General features: G+C 46.7%; 1 protein-coding gene across 1 annotated transcript in view; it reads right to left on the reverse strand.

Moving 5' to 3' along the window:
* LOC116948629 (semaphorin-5B-like) overlaps positions 1–18,289 on the reverse strand; it is a 40,946-nt gene extending 22,657 nt beyond the window's left edge. Inside the window, exons 1-7 of the mRNA XM_032965500.2 lie at positions 18,126–18,289; positions 5,265–5,718; positions 4,413–4,512; positions 4,099–4,144; positions 2,691–2,753; positions 1,553–1,651; positions 254–467 (exon numbers count right to left, since the gene is read on the reverse strand). Of these exons, the coding sequence (XP_032821391.2) occupies positions 254–467; positions 1,553–1,651; positions 2,691–2,753; positions 4,099–4,144; positions 4,413–4,512; positions 5,265–5,433 (691 nt within the window). The 5' untranslated portion in view covers positions 5,434–5,718; positions 18,126–18,289. The remainder of the gene's footprint in view (positions 1–253; positions 468–1,552; positions 1,652–2,690; positions 2,754–4,098; positions 4,145–4,412; positions 4,513–5,264; positions 5,719–18,125) is intronic.
* Positions 18,290–19,809: the final 1,520 nt, after the last annotated feature.

The raw sequence follows: 19,809 nt of genomic DNA on the forward strand, positions 1-19,809 counted from the left end.
ATCATTCTGATAGCATTATCGTTCTGATAGCGTTATCGTTCTGATAGCGTTATCGTTATGATAGCGTTATCGTTCTGATAGCGTTATCGTTCTGATCAGCACGGTTGACTATGTATACGGTGCGAAGGAAGTTTAACATACACGCACACGTTAGCTCTGTGTCAAGATCAAGGTCGTGCTCTGCGGCCAATATCTCCGGCAGCGGGGCTGTGTCGGCAACGTGCCGCGCCGCGCCGCGCGATGCGAGCGGTACCGTGGAGCCAGCGCGAGTTGTACTGCGCCGTGCGGAGGGGGGGCAGGCCCCCCAGACTACGGTAGATGGCCGGGTCGCGCCCAGAGAAGTCCATGACGGTGGCGGCGTAGAGCTCCCCGCGCGGCGTTAGCAGCGCCGCCGAGTGGTGGCGCGGGTCGTAGGGGCAGCGCGCCACCCCGCTCACACGCTCGTGCGTCACCGACAGGTCCTCCGCCTGCAAAGGGAGTTCATAGGTTTTTATTTTGACACTTGAGTAAAAACCCATCGGGGTCCATGATATAAGTGTTTTTTGGGTCAGATCGCGTAGATGTAAAGGTGTCGCTAAACCCGTCCACCACCCGACACGGCCAATTGGTAAGGTTTTGGCGCGTAAATAAAACGTGCCAATTCGTTACTAGTACAGCACATCGGTGGTGTGTTGGAGAGTAAACCCACAGCACTTACAATTCGAGTACTGTAACGTTTCGTACTCGAAGCCTTTCGAGTATGACTCGTTGGGGTGATAAATGCTCATTATCGATGGGGACCTGTTTACACCTTAGAAGCTTGGTTACAACAAGAACAACAACAACAAAAACAACAAAGAAATGCGAAGAAAACAATTAAAAAACTGTACACATGGTCAAGTTCTGAATGGCAAAGTCGTGGCATCAAAATGGTACATCCAGAGCATGTTACATATGCCTCTCTTATCCGTGTCCATATCACGAGTGCTATTGGTGGATTCTACTGCAGTCACCACACTGGTGTGGGATGATAAATTCGTACATTTTTATGGTTAACTGTGCATAAACATGGACATGTGGATGTCTCTGTCCCTACACAAGAGTGATCACATAGGTGTCCTGGCAAAAGAGGAAATTAATTTTAACTGAATGCCACTGGAATTAAAGTCTTTCATCTAAAAGTTTTCAATCTAAATTGAAAACTAATTTCTTTAGAACTGCTTTTTGTATTTAGTTTGTTGTTGTTCTCCCGCATGGTCCGATGAGCACGGTCGGCTACGTACGGCGGAGCGAAAGAAGTTCAACACACAACAACAACGACCGCCGTTCACCACTAAGTGGTGGTGACGTCGCCACGGCGCTTGTGCCAGGCCAGGTGCACGTTAAGGCCACGTGAAGTGTCGAACGCCCGCTGGCAGGAGGTCATGGGACAGACCCAGGTTCCATGGGTCGACTGACTGGCATGACTGGCCGAAGCAACACACACACACACACACACGGTCACCGATTCCGTTATAATTTTTTTGTTCCAGAGTCGAGGCGCCACCAACGTGGCCCCCTCCGCTTGTCTCACCTGCCTGCGAGCGCACACGGGGCTGAAGGCGTTTGTGCCACAAGCGAAGACGTGCTTGCCCCGAACGAGCAGCACCTTCGGGTAGTTCTGACACTCGTCCTGGGAGAGGGTGGATGGAGGTTCAGAGGACGACACGCTCGGAGAATAAAATAATAAATTAATAAAATCCAGACAGTCTCGTCCCTTCACCTGATGAAGGCCACTTGTGTTGTGGCCGAAACGTGAGAATTTTATTGTGTTATTTTATTTTATTAATTTACTATTTTATTCTCATTCTATGTGACTTTACCGAAAGAACCAAAGAAGATGAATCCTTGCAGTCACGAAAGCTTTAAATCGAAATTTAACGCTCGGAGAACTCGGAGGAACGTCGTTTCACGCGTTGCACACGGCGGACGTTGCATCGGACGGTGCATCGGTTAATACCGATTCGTAAACTCGCCGCACACGCATTGAATCGGGCGTGTAAAGATCCACGTTTTTTTATTGTTGTTACTTCATTCGTACGTACGTTGCTTTGTGGACACACCACAGTTTATCGATCGGCAGATTGCGGGGAGATGCGGTAAAGTGAGGGTACTCCCACCTCTTCGAAGATGTCTGGCCAGCGTGAAAGAGTAGGCCAACTACCTGCCCTCTAGAGGGGTTCTCAAGGGTTCCCACAAGTGGAGGATCGTGCACCATCACGAAATTGCAATGCTGCACCGTTACCTCTACAACCTGTGTACGTACTGTTTATAAGTCCACTGAACCATTGAAGCCAACAGTGGTATTCACTACAATGTAAACAAATATACTCGATTACTCAATTGAATCATGAGCCTGAATTGATAGTGGATAGCGGTTTGTGTTTACTGTATTCGACAAGGCCTGTGAAATTTCACATTCTACCCACTCCAAAGAGTGCCACATTGTAGGAAGTCGACCGTGGTTTTCATACGGAGATACTGGCCCCCACCACGGAAATGTGGACTTTCCACCACCTGGTACAGAGATATGAATAGAGATGATAGAAATCCCAGTTCTGACCCCTCAGAATGATAGAATTAGCAAAATGGCACAATAAGAATAAGTGGGAATTGGGACTCCCAAGATATCCAGCGACATGAATGACACAGGAAAATGCGTGTGTTCTCACCACGGAGCGGCCCTTGCTAATGCATGCCCTGATCGTCGACTCGTCCGATCGCCACTCCACGGACTGTGAACAAAAGTACAAGGGCACGCATAAGCACACAGGCCAGGGACATGGGAATCAAGATCCCGAGTAGTTTCAGCATTTGGACGATCAGGGCTGATCAAGTCGGCAAATGACGTGATAATAATTAATTGTGACGGAATAATAGTGCACGCTGGAAACAAAAAAAACATCCACATTTGGGCACATGGGACCGAATTTATGTTGACGGGCACCCAGGACTCCAATTATCACGGTTGGCTATGTACGGTTCAGCAACTGCTGATGGTTTTGGCATAATGCACAGAGGCTGCTATACATTTCCACATGATGAGCTACTTTGTTGAGTTATCATTTGTGGGCAGGTCGCTTTTGAAAAATATCTATATAGCTCAGTGGGCCTTACCTGGTAAAAATAAAAAAAAAATTGTACATTTTTCTTCGTGATTTGTTTACCTTTCCTACACTTTGCACTCCTATCGTGTTTTTGTGCTGTTTGTTGTTGTTGTAACTTTCTACTGGAGATCTGTGCAAAATAGCTTTATAGCTCATAGTATTCCTCCAGTATGAATACATATTTGTATTCTAATTCACATAAAAAATACCCAATGCAGGACCCTCCTGGAAGAAATCTGAATGCTTCAGTGTGGCGCTGCTGAATGAATTATTAGTTGTTATTATTACATTATTATAATAAATACGTCTGTGCTGTCAGGCTTGTTCTGTTTGCCTGAAGGAGCTTTAACGTATGATTTTCATATATATTTCATTAATCGTGAACACTTTATTCCTTGACACGCGATCAAATGTCGTGTATACTGAGCGCAAGAATTGATTTTGACGGATGAATCGGTGGAAAGTTGCATGGCTCTCAGATACCAATCACCATTTGTGCTAAATGTGGCCTTGGAATTGAATTTCAGGCGACAGAAGACCATAATGCAGTGCAGTAAAAATCCAGTCTCACTGCCTGCATCATGCGCACAAACAAAGATCCCCCATATAGCCCAAACGGACTGTCGGGGCAAGCGCTGTTCACGAGCAACTATTAAGGCCGGCATGGCGCATGAGAAGTTGGTGTGGCTAGCACCACCTCCCGTCCACCTTTGTGTCACCAGTGCTAATGTTTTCACACTGCATCAGAAACTCGTTAAAGTCTGAATCGACCTAGGAGAGGCCCAGGACCAGTTCAAATATAAGTTTCCCATTGATGTAGAATTCAACTCGATCAGGGTTCCCATGACAGCGTGCACACGCAACGTACACACGTGTATGCAGGCGTGCAACCAGAATGCACACAAGGCCGCGAATACACACTCCCTGGGCCGTGCCACTGATTTACACTGCGCTATCAATGAATTCAGCGTACCTGAACCACAGCCAGGCTGCTGAGGTTTAATCGGAAGAGGTGGTTCCTGCAAGAGAATTCGACGGCAGCGGATTACAAGGCATCGCACCCACCCGACAAGAGTGACTCCTCGGCATTGCTCATTCCTTCAATCGCCGTGTGTACTGCGCAAACCTACACGTCGACCTCAATAAACATCACACGCACGCGCAGCCGTTTGCACAGATGCGCACACACGCTCGCACGCTCACAGGCTGTTGGTGCGAGACAATCTTGCGGGAAACCGGGAGCTGCCCCCTGACCAATGCCGAGGGCATTCGGCGGCTTCGCTTTACCTGGCTCCGACGAGCAGCTGCGCACGCGGGGGGTAGAGCGACAGCTGTGAGTAGCCCTCAGCTCCTGGGAAGGAGAAACTTGACAGCCAAGGCTCCACGTCTTGGAAGGGGACACACAAGACGGAGCCTTTGATAAGTGTATGCAGGTACGTTGAACTTCTTTCGCACCCTGTACGTAGCCAACCGGTGCTGATCGCAGGTGCGTGGGGAAAGTGCAACAAAACTTAACACAGAAGGCAGTTGTAAGGAAATGAGTTGTCAATCAAGATTTTTAAAGGGCATCGCTCCCAGTGGCTTCCTAGTATGGGAAGGAAGAGCGTTCCAGACAGCCCCAGAAGCGCATCTGAAAGCGCGCAATGCAGTGACCATCTTTGCTCGATGACCAGTAAAAAAAAACGAACAATTATTAATATGAATTTACTCTTTTGAACCACCTTTCATTCGGAGATCACGAGGTGCTCTCCAAAAAAATCCAAAGTGGTATTGGTGGACACCCATTATAGAAGGACACACCGGTCGCTGAGAACAAGGTCAGAGGCCTAAAACGGTATGTGAGCAACAACACGCAGCACACGTGTATGTATCTATGGGACATTTTTGCCCAGTATCAAAATGGTGATTACTCTAAATAAGAATAGGCTTTAGCCTTTCTGGCAATAAAACAGGAGGTGTTAAGGTGTTCAAACACCAAACAGATGCCTATTGCAAGGCATCAGGTCTGCATTGACCGCACACACCTGTGGTGGCAAAAGACATGCAAACGAACACGCCCTGACAATTGCCTTGGAATCCGATTGGCCTACAGGTGCACGCGCACGCAGTGAGCAAGCGTGTTAGCGTGTGGGCCGTCACCTTCGTACTGCGTGAGCGGGGGCTCGACACGTCGGCACCGTCCATCTTCCTTCCGCGATAAAGCCACCCCATGAGTCCGAGCAGGCACCCCGGACAACACTCCCAGTATCAGCAGCAGCAGCAGCAGCAAGATCAGAGGGCCAGACGGGAGAGTCCTTGACAAGTGCATGACGTCGCTTGCGAACTCGATTGTCTTCCGGCTCAATCCGAACGCACGGCGGCTTAACCGCAGCGATTTACCTTCAGGCAAATACCGAGGCGAACCCACCGAGAAAACCCGTCGAAGCGACACCACCTCGATGTCCAGCCTATCGATCGAGCCATTAATGACGAATGTGCGCTAATCGTGCGCCCCGCGGGTCATTCCTGCGCGGCTCGCACGGTGGAGGTGGCGTGCCGCTCGCGAAGGTCGCGTGCCTCCCTCCCCGTCACGTCTTCCGTCTCTCCGCGTGGCCTGAAAGAAGCACGTGTGCACACGTGTGAAGCGCTCTGCAATACCGAGGCGCACTTAAACATTCAGTCGACGTCGTCATGATTGTCATCAGCATCTTTTGATGAGGTCGCACTCGTTGCACACAAAGCGCTCGCCACAAGTGAACCACAATGCTTTGCTGACCTTGTCAAGGAGCATAACCCATCACGCAAACTCTCACGGTCATCCTCGCAGCAGCAGCGGCATTTGGCTGACCACCGAACAAAGACGGTCATCGCATCGGGCGCTTTCAGATGCGCTTCTGCAGCCGTCTTGGAATGCTCTTCCTTCCGATATTAGGATGCCACTGGAGCTATGCACTTTTAAACCTCGATTTTTCGACCCCGGAAGGATGATAGGCTGAGTCAACTCGCGACCAGGATTTGAACTCGCTCGATCGATCAGTCGATCAGTCGCTGAGTCACCTTGCCGATGAATTCACTCCATCCCAAATGCAATTCATGCAACGAATCAAAAAGAACGCATGCATGTTTAAACCGTCGGCAAGAGGGAAAAATAATTTAGAAGGGCTCTCACATTTTTTTTATTGTCCTACCAGATGTCCAATAATAATTGAACTTGTAACGCACCGACGCCACCGCCGCACAGCATTCGCTCGCTCTCGGAAGGGAGAGACTGACTGAAGGCAGTCAGGCGGTGAGCTGGCGCCAACCATTTGTCCAAGCTCTGTGGTCCTCTATCCATGAAGAATATTTTCAGCAAATTAACGAGTGCTTACACGTGGGAGGAAACCGGAGCATCTGGGGGAAACCCCACGTATGCACGGGGGAAACAAATCGATCCCATATAGGTGGAACAAATGGGACCTTCTCCTGGCAAGCCAGCACATGGCGCGTTGACGCCTACGGGAAGGGAGTTTCACAACATTTGTGTGTGATTCACCAACAGTGCTGGAGTAGAGGCCACGTGCACAGCCACCACCGCCTGGCTAACAGCAAGTATTTGAACATGAACCTGAATTAAACACCCATCGCATGTTGACCGAGGCAAGACCCCATTATCTTTATCAGTTGTATGAGTCAACTGCTATACCGCTGAACCGCCAACACCCTGACATACCGAGTGCCTCTCCTTGTGAAGCATTAAAAAAAATGAACCAGCTGCCATGTCTGACGTTCGTGTGTAACAAACAAAAAACCGTTGCTATATAACGTATATACATCGCCGTTAACATTCATTCGCGTCTGCTTTGGCAATAAATAGCTTGCCGTCACGGCGAGTACATTTAAATACCCGTGGCAATCCCGTGCGCTCTCGGCAAGGACGAGGAGTGGCACCTGGACCTTGGCCGCGGGTTCCAGTTCACGGCAGCGACTCGGAGCCGCCACCTTTATTGCGCTATCGCCGTTCCAAGAAGCGACGACGTGAACGCCTTGGCGCCAGCTTGTCCGCTGGCCCGTGGCCTTTATTGGGCGCCGGGCGGAGAAGTGGCGGCGGCTCTTCCACCCTGGTCTCGCGCTCACCTCGGTGGGCGAACATGCCAGGCATGGCGCACCCAGGGGTATGCAGGGGCCACGAGACGGCGGTGCAATGATGGATTATTTTTGTTTGTTTGTGATTTCTTGAAAGGATCACTTGATGCCACAATTAATGACACCCTTTATTTAAATGACACGGAAATTCTGCTTTTCTTGGGGTGCCACGGTGGCGAGATGTTAACTACCTCGCCTGGTATGCAGGAGGTCGTGGGTTCGATCCTGATCCTGACCCTGACGCCTGCTGTATATTTGGAGTTTAAATGTTCTCCCCGTGTTCGCGTGGATTTATCTCTTGGTCCTCTGGTTTTCCCCCCCCACATTTAGATTCAACGTGCGTTTAGAGGATTTGGCTGCTGTGAATTTCCACGCGATGAGCCACTTCGTTGAGTTACCATTTGTGATAGACAGGTCGCTTCTGAAAATAAAATTGCTATGTAGCTCAGCGGGGCGTTACCTGCAAAAATTATAAAAGTTTAGTTTTACCCAGCCGCGTCACGCGATTCGGAACCGTGAGAGAGTGCCACTTTCAACCTCGCGCTGCCATGGCGAGGATGGAACGGCCAGGGGAGACGGCAGGGCAATAGTTGATTCTCATTTTTGTTTGTCTCTTGAAATGACCATTTGATGCCACAATTAATGACACCCTTCATTAAATGGCGCAGAGGCCCTGTGTTTACACGGGAGATTGGGGTGGGGATATACTTGCAGAGTCGTACAAGGGGGAAAACAATGTAAGATTGAATGAATAATGGGGCAAGCAACGAGGGTGCTTTAATTCCGTCCCACTTCAAGGCCAACTCACAACCGCAGAGGACACCAATGCAGCCTTAAATAACAGGAATATATAAAACTTTGAGTGTTATCCCCCCATGTGCATTGGATTCCTCCAGTTTTCTTCCGTATGCAAAACGCGTATTAAAGGCAATTGGCCGAGCATCCCAACGTAGGATCCTTCTGAAAAAGTTCTGAATATCAGTGAGGCTTTCCTGGGTACTAAACAACAAAATTATTATTATTGATGTTTGTCCAATTATCACAAGAAGTAAATGATGTTTAAAATTTATTTAATCAATAGTCAAGCCATACGGTGTTAGCATACACGAGATTGATTGATTAAAAATCAGGTCAGGGGCCACCCCAATATCTCTGTGTCTCTGCAGAGGACTTGGGGAAGAATTTGGGAACACGCAACAGCTCATCTCCTGGAATGTTGACGTCCTGGCGAAAACGGGGCTCAAGAGGGGAGGGATAAGCTGGGAGACCCTGGGATGCAGGGATATGAGGGTGAAAGTAGAGAGTAAGGAAATAAGTGAACGACTAAGAATATGAATGTGGGAATGAATAAGGGATTTAATAAGGGGAGGCTTTCCTCCAACAGTGGGCAGAAAATGGTTAATGATAATGACGTATATCTGGATGGTAGCAGGAATCAAACCATCAATTCCTGCAAACTTAACTGAACCAACAGACAGGGTGTTAACCACTAGGCTCCCCATCTACTGTTGTCCTTATTGCTGCATTATTACTGTATTATTGCAATATCGGAAGATCGTAGGAGATGATAGCGGCTTTGGGAGGCCTTCGCTCAGCAGTGGCTTGACTATGGCTGTTCATGATGATGATGAACTGCATTGCACGAACAATATCTTGGAAGAATCGTAACCCAGAAATGTCAAAACAATAAACAGAACATGCTCTCGTATATAATTTGGGTTTTTTTACTTAAATTGTGTCAACTGCAGCTGTGCTGGGGTTTTTGGCAGACGAGCATGGGGTAAACCACAGCTGAAGACATTTCAATCTGAAAGTTTGTGGGAAGACCGTCAAAAAATGTCAATTGCCTGTCATCTCATTTTGGCTCGATCCACGAAGTAGCTTCAATCTCTGCTTCAAACTCTAAGCTGACATCATAGTCTAGCCATAAAGAAGAAGATAACTAGACGTTGCCTGTTGTGTCAATATAGTTGTTAAACTATGACCCAATTGTATCGACACAAGACAAAATGTGTGAACCTCCACCACATGTGAAATGTATGCCAATTAATGGCATTTTCGGGCCTATTAGAATGTGTCACACATCAGCACTCGGGCATTAAACTCTGGTTTACATTCATACAGGCAACATAAAGCCATCGATAGCGCAGTGGTTTGTGCACTGTGATACAAACCCAGCATCCAGCATTTCATTCGTGGCCATAACATACATCATTGGGTCTCACGGTGGCGAGAAATTAACTACCTTGCCTGGTATACAGGAGGTTGTGGGTTCCATCCCGACCCTGACACCTGTATATTTGAAGTTTGTATATTTGAAGTTTGCATATTCTCCCCGTGGCCACGTAAATTTTCCACATTATAAACCACTTCACTGAGCTGTCATATGTGGCCAGATCGCTTCTGGAAAAAGAGCGATATAGCTATTTGAGCCTTGGTAAAAAAAAAAATTGTTTAGAGTGATATCTGAACTGGTCCTAGGCCTCCCCCCTTCTCTAACTGCACACTGCCCAGCGTGGTGATGTATATGGTGAAACAACCTCCCGTGATTCATATGGTGTGGGAAGGCATTCATTCAGCAGTGGGTTGATAAAGGGCTATAAACGAATTGCTAGTAAGAACCCTTAGAGTGTGATTGATGCAACGCACAATGTTTCTTTTGATTGGGTTTATGGCATAAATGAGAGAGCCAGCAATGGGACAAATCGCCAAGGTGGTGTGTTATGGCAATTTGGGCTGTACATTATTATTGTTGTTGTTTGCATATTATTGTCGAAAGGACTGTACGGCTGACGAGGTGATTGCTTTACTGACATAGATACATGGTTAAGCTGAGTGATGAGCTGGCTGATCGACTGCCCAAAATGACAAACATATCCATGAGGCACAATGTTAGGGAAACTCCTAACGTCAGCCTGAGAATTTGGCACCGACGTGAGACTCATTGAACCCCTGAAACCCATCGCTCAAACCCAGCCCTCGTCACACAGGCACCCATCCCCGACGACTCGACTTCAATCAGTCAAACGTGCATCTGTTTAACCAAGTGAGGGCCCATCCAGCATCGTTAATTTGCAAGAGCAAAACGGATAAGTGATTGTGCGTCCAAAATATGATACATGCGGTACAACGTCACATGGACGTCCATCACATATATATGCGCGCAAATTAATGTATCGCCCACTAATCCAGTTCCGCATTTGTCCACTGTGCACCCGTACTTTTGTTCTATAGATGTTCGCAAAAATGTTTTTTTTCCTATGAAAAAAGATATAAGAATAGGCGTCACCCTTTATGGCAATAAAAACAGGTGTTAAGATGTTCAAACACCAAATAGATTCCTTTTACAAAGCATCAAAGTCTGCAAGAGCCACACACACTTGTGGCAAAACGTACAAACACGCTCTGATAATTATATACACATGAACTCGTCAGAAGGTAATCGTATGATTAATCGCGCGTACACTTTCCCAATGACGTGAAGCGCATTCCCGTGTTTAAATTGGTCTTCGATGAATATTTCTCCAGCGACTTATCACGTCTGTGTTTAGTGTAAATTTCTCTCCCCATAGACGTTCACGTATCTGATCATTCCGCATATCCGCTGATCACCTCGGCCCCCCCTCGACGAGCTGGCGATACGCGTTGGGGCCGATGGTACCGGTCACCTAGCCCTGCCCACTTATGACCTCCCGTCCAGCGGCACACATGGCGAAAGAGGCGAGACTTATTTCCAATTTTTTTTTTGTATTCTCCGATTAGTCGAGTCATCTCGAACTGTAACTGATACGAGTAACTGATTCTTCAAATAACACTACGTAACACGATTTTTGTCCCTGGGTACTAAGTGTTATTTTTTATTGATGCCTAAAAAGTACAGAAAATGGCTATTATTCCCCACAAAATTTGCTTTTGTGACCAGGACTTTATGTGAAGGAATGACACAAATTCGCCCGTTTACTCATTGAAAATAGGTCAATTTAAAAATATCACTGTCCTGGTCACAAAAGCAAAGTTAGTGGGGAATAATAGCCACTGTCGGTACTTTTGAGGCATAAGCAATTCGCGAGTAACACTTACTACCCAGGAACACATATTTTTTTGTTACACATTGTAATCAGATAGCCCAGCTCTACTTACAACTGGTTAAAGAACAACTACATTAGAATCCCTCATCCGTAAATGATGTTGTCCGTGAGCTACAACCAATATCTCGATTTGGCCGTTCAATCCCGGACTGTCTCTTTCTGTTACTCGCGGATTGTACGGCCTCTCTGTCTCTGACAGCACAGCCACTCACCTTCCTGTGTTCTCACCCCGGCGGCATTAGCGATGGATACAGGTGCTAAGCACACCGTTGGTGACCAGTGAACGGAGTATATAAAACCATTCGAGCGACCCCACCCCACCTGGACCCCGCTGATGAGACGCCGTGCGGCCAAACCGGTCCAGAGTTTGCTTTGTCTGGTAACAAACGCTACTGAAATTACCCACTCCCAAAGGGTCGCGAGACTAATGGCTTGTGCAAGAAATACACTTTTTTTCTTAAGGAGCCGTGTTGTCTGCTTAGCGACGTTGTCGTTTATATCATCCGCAACGACGTCGCTGATTATTTCGAGATATAAATCCGGCGATGTCACGGCGCGTCCGCCTACAGCCGACCAGAGAGAGCCGTTCTCGAGCACCGTATCGTTCTTAGGTACGGCACTGATGAGAAGATACACCTGCTTTCATTTGAGTAATTAACCCAATTAAATCGTTGGGCTAATAATTGAGTTATCCGATTAATCGGGTGTAGCGACCAACAAGGGGCGTCCCATCGACTGTCTGACTCACCAGGTGGCTACCGTGGAGTATTAAGCAGTGTCCCGAGACACGGAAACCTGAGTTGGCCTTTTCTCTCTCTCTCTGTTTGTTTGTGCGAGTTGCTATGATGTTTGCTGTGAAGGTAAAGGGCCCTATCGGCTCATACACAACACGGCACGACGTCACCTCGTGCTGCTGCTGCTGCACGCCACGCACAAGAAGACAAACAAAAGAATTCTGCCCCCTTTCAGCGGCCTCGTAGCGCGGACGTCATGACGATGGCACTTCTTTAACCAACCCCTGGCGAAGGCTCGGCGAGTCTCTGCGATCCCCTCTTGAAGCAGGGTCCTGCATTTGGGACGTTTGTCCCATGCCATTGACGTTAAGGCATGCGGGGGTTCGGGGGAAAGGTGGAATTTAAACCACGAATCCTATACAATTTAATCTACGCGCAGTTTGAGCTATATCGCTGTTCCGCCATCTCCCGACTATGTATGTATGTTGAACTTCTTTCGCACCGTACGTAGCCAACAACGCTTATTGCAGGTGCGGGAGAACGAAACAAACTAAACACAAAAAGCGGACCACATCTGAGCACTTCGATGGGCGAGCTTGGCCCTTCTTATCTTCTGGTTATTGGCCAAATGTAGTAAATATCGCGCCACCGGCAAGCACTCCCCCAATGGTGACACAAACCTTGCCGACCTTTCGGAATAAAACATGATGTACGCTTGGCACCTGCTCAGGCAAATCATTTTCTCCGGATTGCTCTGGTTTCCTCTGTTATGTAACCACTCATTGATTTTCTGAAAACATCTTAATATATAGGGACCACAGAGCTTAGGTAATTATCCGCAACCAGGTAACCGCCTATCTGCCTTTGCTCGCTTGTCTGTGGTTACTACTCGCGGCTCCGAGCCATTCTCTCTCTTTCCAGAGTGAGCGAATACTGTGCGGACCCTTGCAAGTAGAAATTATTGTCGCTATATGCAGCGTGCTTCAAAAAATGCTAACGCTTACATGAGACTATGGTTTTTAATGGGAAAAGAACGGATGATACACTGTGACATGATAACAAATGTAGTATGTTAATAAGCTTCAAAAAGTCAAAGAGTCTCCCACTCGTTCGCCATCGTTGTCAACACGTGGCCTGGAATCTTCTCCAGGTGATCTCCAGAGCCCGGAAGCAGCAGCAAATTTCTTCCGGTGTTGTTGCAAATTCTCAGAAGTGTTTAAAAAAATTAAAGCACCCTTTATATAATTCACGAGCATCCGTCCGTCACGCTCAGTATCTCCCACAATGATACGCCAGAGAACAAAATGAATGAAAACCAAAAATGTTTCTCTTCCCGAGGACACTCTTAGAAATTTGTCAGCTTCCTTAAATCCCCAAAATTTGGACCCTCGAATTTGAGTTTTTAAAAAAATACATATAACACCAGCCATTTGTAAACGATGATGTCATGGGAAGGTGCCTCGGACTTCGTTGCTCAAACAGGATGCGATGATGAATGGGTGCTTGAACAGAGGTAGGAGTCATCAAGGACGATTTGCCAACAAATATCACCTATGTGAAAGTCTCGTAAGTTTCTCAAAAGCATACAGGTATTTAGACAATAATGATTGGGAGAAATCGTAGTGAGTCCCTACGAAATCCGCATTGCTTGCATTCCACTTAGGTTATATTACGAACAAATGAGACAGTCGTGGCTGGGATTCACGCTTAGATTACCAGGTTCATAACGTAGTGCGCTATCCACCCCCGCGAAATAAAAAAAAAAGATTTTTATTCAGAGAGTATTCGATAGAGCCAAGAGAGACACCACACGCCTCCATAAACGATTCCGTTGAATAAAATACATTTTATGACCACAGTGCACACAGAGGCGTAACATAACCACAATCACTGTTGCTGCGGGTGAGCAGTTGCAAGTATTATCACCTGCTGAACAGCAACGCAGTTGCCCCAGCCGTAACGCAGCACAGGTGCCAAGCCCCCAACATAAGCAGGCAAGCGCGATGGCATAGACGGGGGTGGGGTGGGGGTGTGGAGAGCGAGGGTTTAAAGGGCACGCGACTCACGTGGGAGTGCCAGAGTGTGGGCCTTGGCACGATGAAACTGTTACCCCAGCCTTCAGCAATGTCAACTTAATGACTGTTTTTGTTTTGCGCGTGCGAGAAAACTCGAGTGTCCGCAGAGACCGACACGATTGAGGGGCATTCGAAACAGACAATGCAGTAGCCAGCTTAATGCGGTGGCAGCTCCTGAATACCCATCAGCCCAGCAAGGAGAGTGTCATGGCACCACGCTGACCTCACAACACGAGCCACCAAACCCCACCTGCAAAGCACCGTGTTGCACCTCACTCCACCGCTGGATGAGGGCCTCCCCACACCACGTGGGCCGTGAGGGTTATGTGACCATACTTCACCACGTTCGGCAGTGCAGGTTGGCGAAGGCAGGGAGCATAGATGTGGGGGGGACAGTACAATACAACGGCTGATTTTGCTGCACTCCCCTCTGCTACCGACAATGCCTACAACACCTGCTATCCAGGCTTAAGCCTTCTTTGCTTCTGAAGCCTTTTAAAGTACTATACAGCATGGTAGTCAAGAGGTGTCCGCTGACAGCCCTGTCAATGATTATCGACAGTAATATACTCCAAAAATAAGCATCATTATTATTATCAGCCCTTTGTCAATCCACTGCTAAAGGCCACCCCATGCTGTTCCTGTCGTGGGGGTTGTTTGGTCATACTTCACCATGCTGGTTAGCGAAACATTGCTGAGGCAGAGGCCCCGGACCAGTCCAGATATCACATGCAACTTATGTTAGCCGTGGCCGGGAATCAGGCCACTGGATTCAGAGCACGGTGCGCTAACCACTTTGCCATTGCTCCTGCCCCTATTGATTACTCTACTTGTAAATTATTTCCTTGAGAATCTGATGCACTTTTTTATGATTTCTTTCTCTGATATTTGCAAACCAAATAGTGTTTATCTTATCTCATAGATGGTACCATATGCTGCCTGTCCCAGGCTGTCCCATACGGGTCACATAGTTCATGACCGAGACACAAAAACACTTTAACATGACAATACAGCACACCGCCACCATTGCGCTCCCGTAATGTCACAGCGACAACCGTTCTCTTTGACTCTCAATGCCGAAGTATTTCGTTTTCTTTAATAATGACATCTCAATCTCGTGTGGGATGGCACGGGACACGTTGCCGAAATAAGTGGCCACAAGAGCTGTCCGCTTTTGGGTGGCATCCTCCTCGATCGACACACGATGGCTGCAGATGCGGATACCTGATGCACAAATGGAAAATTAAAAACTCTTCAGGCAGTGTGCGACTGTGGGACGTCCAGAACAGACCGTAGCAACGTACAAACGACGCAACGCCCCGATTCACAAATACGAAGGAGACATCATCACGGCGATACACTCCGCTACTCCTGACGCGGTATTCCGCCTTGACCATCCTCAATGTGATATTTAGGTTTGTTGCTCTGCGTCTACATCAGCCGTACGAAAGAAGAACCACTGCTTTGCATGATTTTCTGTAATTGATCCAGGGAGGAAGAGGTACAAACTTAAGCTGTGTGTTTACACGCAAAATGACTGACAGTATTCAATCTAGATTTGAAGTTTTCGTGACTGCAGGGATCCATACTCTTTGGTTCTTTCGGTAAAGTCACGTAGGTAGAAAATAAAATTAATTAAATCAGGACGTTTCGGGTGCAACACGAGCGTCCGTCATCAGGTGGGACAACCACAGCAATAAACAATTGCTGAAGTGGGCAAAAGGGCTGCTGCACCAAGAGGCCATAGAGTAAAGCGGTGGCACAATGGGCATTGAATTACACTACGAACCCAGCCATGGCCAACATAAAACATCAGCGGCGAGTGATATCTGAACTGGCCCTGAGTAACACCGTCACTAACACACGGACGAAGTATGGTTCAACGATCCCCATGACTGACACCGCATGGGGAGGACTTCATCCGCCTAGTGGATTGACATAGAGGCTTTATATTATGATTACATAATCATAATTCAGCCATGATCAATCCTCTGCTGAACGAAGGCATCCACAAACCACCACCAGATCTCACGATTCTGTGCTACAATAATCCACCGAGTAGCTGCACACGAGCTGATTTCATCGCTCCATCTCCTGATTGTATCGCTCCACTATTTAGAATGACCGACAGACCATCTGACAGAAGACCTGACAAGCCAACAGAGGCACAGACAGATTGACTCAGTCACACGAAGGCACAAATGAAATAAAGGACGCTCCTGCAAATTCGCACACAGACTCAAACACAGGCCAGAAATGACACTGAAAACACATGAACCTATGGCATCCCCCTCTCTCACACACATAGAGAAACACAAACACAATACATCATAGCAGTACAGGGGCCATAAACCTGGCCAATCATTTACTCTTTACTAATGCCAACAGTTTTTATGTCCTATCGCCCACAAAAGATAAAGATCCCCCACATAGTTATGCAGTCCATTGGGGCAAGGGCTATAGGCGAGCAGATGTTAAGGCTGTCACAGCGATGTTGGTGCGGTCAACATCACTTCCTATCGCCTTCGTGTCCTCATTGGAGATTGTTACACATCACACCAGGTACTCATTAAAGGCTGAGCTGACCCAGAGGAGGCACAGAACCGGTCCTGTCATGATCATTGATCTTAGCCATGACCGGTAATCGAACGCAGGTGCAGGCCGGGTTCATAGAATGTATGTATGTTGAACTTCTTTTGCACCGTACGCACACAGCTACATAGGCACACATAACTCACAGCGCAACTAGTAACTTGCACAACGTTATTAAAAATACATGGACTGAATCACGAGTACAAAACAGAATCTGATAACCTCCATCACCAGTTCTGTAACATCTACGCCAATTACTTGCCTGCAATATTTTGGCCCACGATAATACACAACTCTGCACTTGGGGATTTCAACTCCGGTAAATAACATTTAAGAACACAATTTGTTTCCACATCTGCACACACTTTTCTGTCTGGTGGGTGTTCTCGTCCTTTAGAAAAAAAGTTCTCCAACAGTTTTTTGTTTTCTTTCAAGAAGGCAATGTAGGACTTGTGTGTGTATATATAGTAATACAGTAAGACATTGGAAGTAGTCCAAACGAGCAATGAGTAAATGTCTACTACAAGAAGAGACATCTTTATAGACAACGTTATACTTTTCTGCAGGGTTTACGATGTCATATGTTACCGTGCGTACATTTGTCTTCCTAACCGGCTTCGCGAGTACAACATTTAGATATTCTTACAAACATCATTACCCATGCCTAACAACTGCAGAAACATATACAGTACAAGAGGGCTAAGGTCTGCGGCTGCGACCCCTTTTGTCGAGCAAAATGGAGCAAATTAACACAAACAAATTGTGTTCTACCAGTGAAGAAGCATTTTTTTCAATGTGGAAAAATAAATATAAATGCCATCACAATGGAATGTGTACTTTACGCAATCATCCAACAATGATTAAGCGTTGACAACTCAAACAATAGGAAGTATAACTCTGCATTCATAATAATAATTGGAGACTTTTGTCAATCCACCGTCAGATGAAGGCCTCCCCACACCGTGGTGGTCATAGGGGTTGTTTGACCATACTTCATGCTGGTCAGTGTGGGTTGGAGTAGGGAGGTCCCAGGATCACTTTAAATATACAGTTAGTCACCACTTGCGTTAGTCGTGACCAGGAATCAAACTGGGCTCACTGTGTCCACAGTGCGGTGCGTCAAACGCCGTGTCGCCGCGACCCATCGTTCCAAAAAATTAAACAGCAATGATGATGCTGCTCAACACACGATACCGTATTGTCCATGGATAATTTGACCTCCGCATTGAGTCATCACGATGTCTGCCACCGCGACAAACTGTCACATCGATTGAGATACCCCCCCCAACCCACCTCAACCCTAACCCTTACCGGCGACCCTCAGAACGAGGGCCTCTCCCGACAGCTGGCACGTTCAAGAGGCCCACCAAGGCCCTCCAGGAGTTAGAGCACGCAGCCACTACCCACCTTACACGTGTCCGTCCGAGCGCTTCTCTCCCAAGTTGTCTCGTCCCCCTCTCTCTCTTTCCCAAAGCCCTACCTTAAACTCCACGCCTACACGCCGTGACAATTGCTCTCTCTCTCTCTCTGCTGCTCTAACAACTTTGACACTTTCTCTGCTTTTTTTCTTTCCGTTTTTGCCCCCCTCCCCTGCTCCTATAACTCCACCCCTCCCCTGTATGTCAGCTCGAGTTCAGTGTCCGTAATCGCTGTCTTTAACCAAGTGAACGCCGATCACAGTACAGGTTCGCTATATTTTACGAGGGAAGGCTTGGAGAACCTCATAAAAGGTAACCCCGGCTACGTGCCGATAGGCAATATCACGATGTCGCCGTCGTCGTCATCGGCGACGTAGCAATGTGCCCGCCAGTGCTTCCTTCAAAGAGGCATTATATATATATTTTTAAAAAATTCCTGAACTGACCAGCTTTGGGGAAGTATGATACGAAAATAAAACCCATGACCGACAAGAGTGTGCGAGGTCTTTATCCAGCAGTGGATTTACAAAGTGCTGTGAATGCTAGTAATATCCATAGGATTGTAAATAAATAAACAAACACACACAGAGTAAATTTTGATTTAAAGCGTTCGTGACTGCAGTAATTCATATTCTTAGTTTTTTCGGTAAAGTTACGTTGAAGAGAAACAACAAAATAATAAAATATATAAAACAATAAAACATTCTCACGACGTTTCGACCATAACCGTTTGACCGTTTGAGTTATGGTCGAAACGTCGTGATAATTTTTTATTGTTATATATATATTATTATTTTGTTGTTTCTCTTCAACGTGACTTTACCGAAAAAACTAAGAATACACACAGAGTAATTTAATTTGTGGATTCAACTTGAGACGTGGTCAATATCCTATTTGCGAGATAGGTACTCTGACATTGTCACACAACATCCTATGCACACTGATGATTAAACAACATGGATTTTAAGAATTATTTGTCGTTTTCTCAGTTTTGTTCCAATTGCGTGATCGGCATCAGGTTATAGGATGAAGAATAAATTTGGAACGCTTTCGGAGCAGTGCATATACATCGTGCATTCGAGAACTGTCCCTGAAACAAGGATTCATAGAACTTCTTCTGAGATCCATTCAAGTGACATTTTCTAACACGCCCTGTTACAGAGAAATGTTTGGCGCATTGGAAAATTAAGTTTTATTTTTAATTCTCAGACCTATCATTTAGCTTAATTAAGTGGAAACAAATCCTAATTTGATAAAAAGCTTTGTTTTCAAGTGTGTGTGTAAAGTCATTGGTGACGAGGCTGAGACCATGTATAATGCAACGCTTGTAACCCCGGTTTAATCACGGACGGATGTTCCAGTTACAAACCCAGCGTCTCAGCGTTGACAGCTCAGTGGTCTGACCCCTGAGCAATCTGGGCACCTGAAATCATGGACTCTTTGATGTCTGCTTTAAAGGAGATTGAACATTGTTAATTCACTGAAATACAAACTGGGTGGTTTATAAAATAAAAGTTGTTGTTCTGTGCAGCGTGGCTCAGTGGTGAGCGTGCAGACCACCTCGCCATGAAGCTATCTCAATTTTATCTCTTTTTTTCATTCTACAGTATTATTGGTAGAATTTCTCTCTTTTAATCAGTCTATCTGCCTGTGGGTCTCTGTTTCTCTGTTCA

This window comes from Petromyzon marinus, chromosome 34 (assembly GCF_048934315.1).
Source record: "Petromyzon marinus isolate PM22_M1 ecotype Great Lakes invasive population chromosome 34, UKy_Petmar_22M1.pri1.0, whole genome shotgun sequence".
NCBI lineage: Eukaryota > Metazoa > Chordata > Hyperoartia > Petromyzontiformes > Petromyzontidae > Petromyzon > Petromyzon marinus.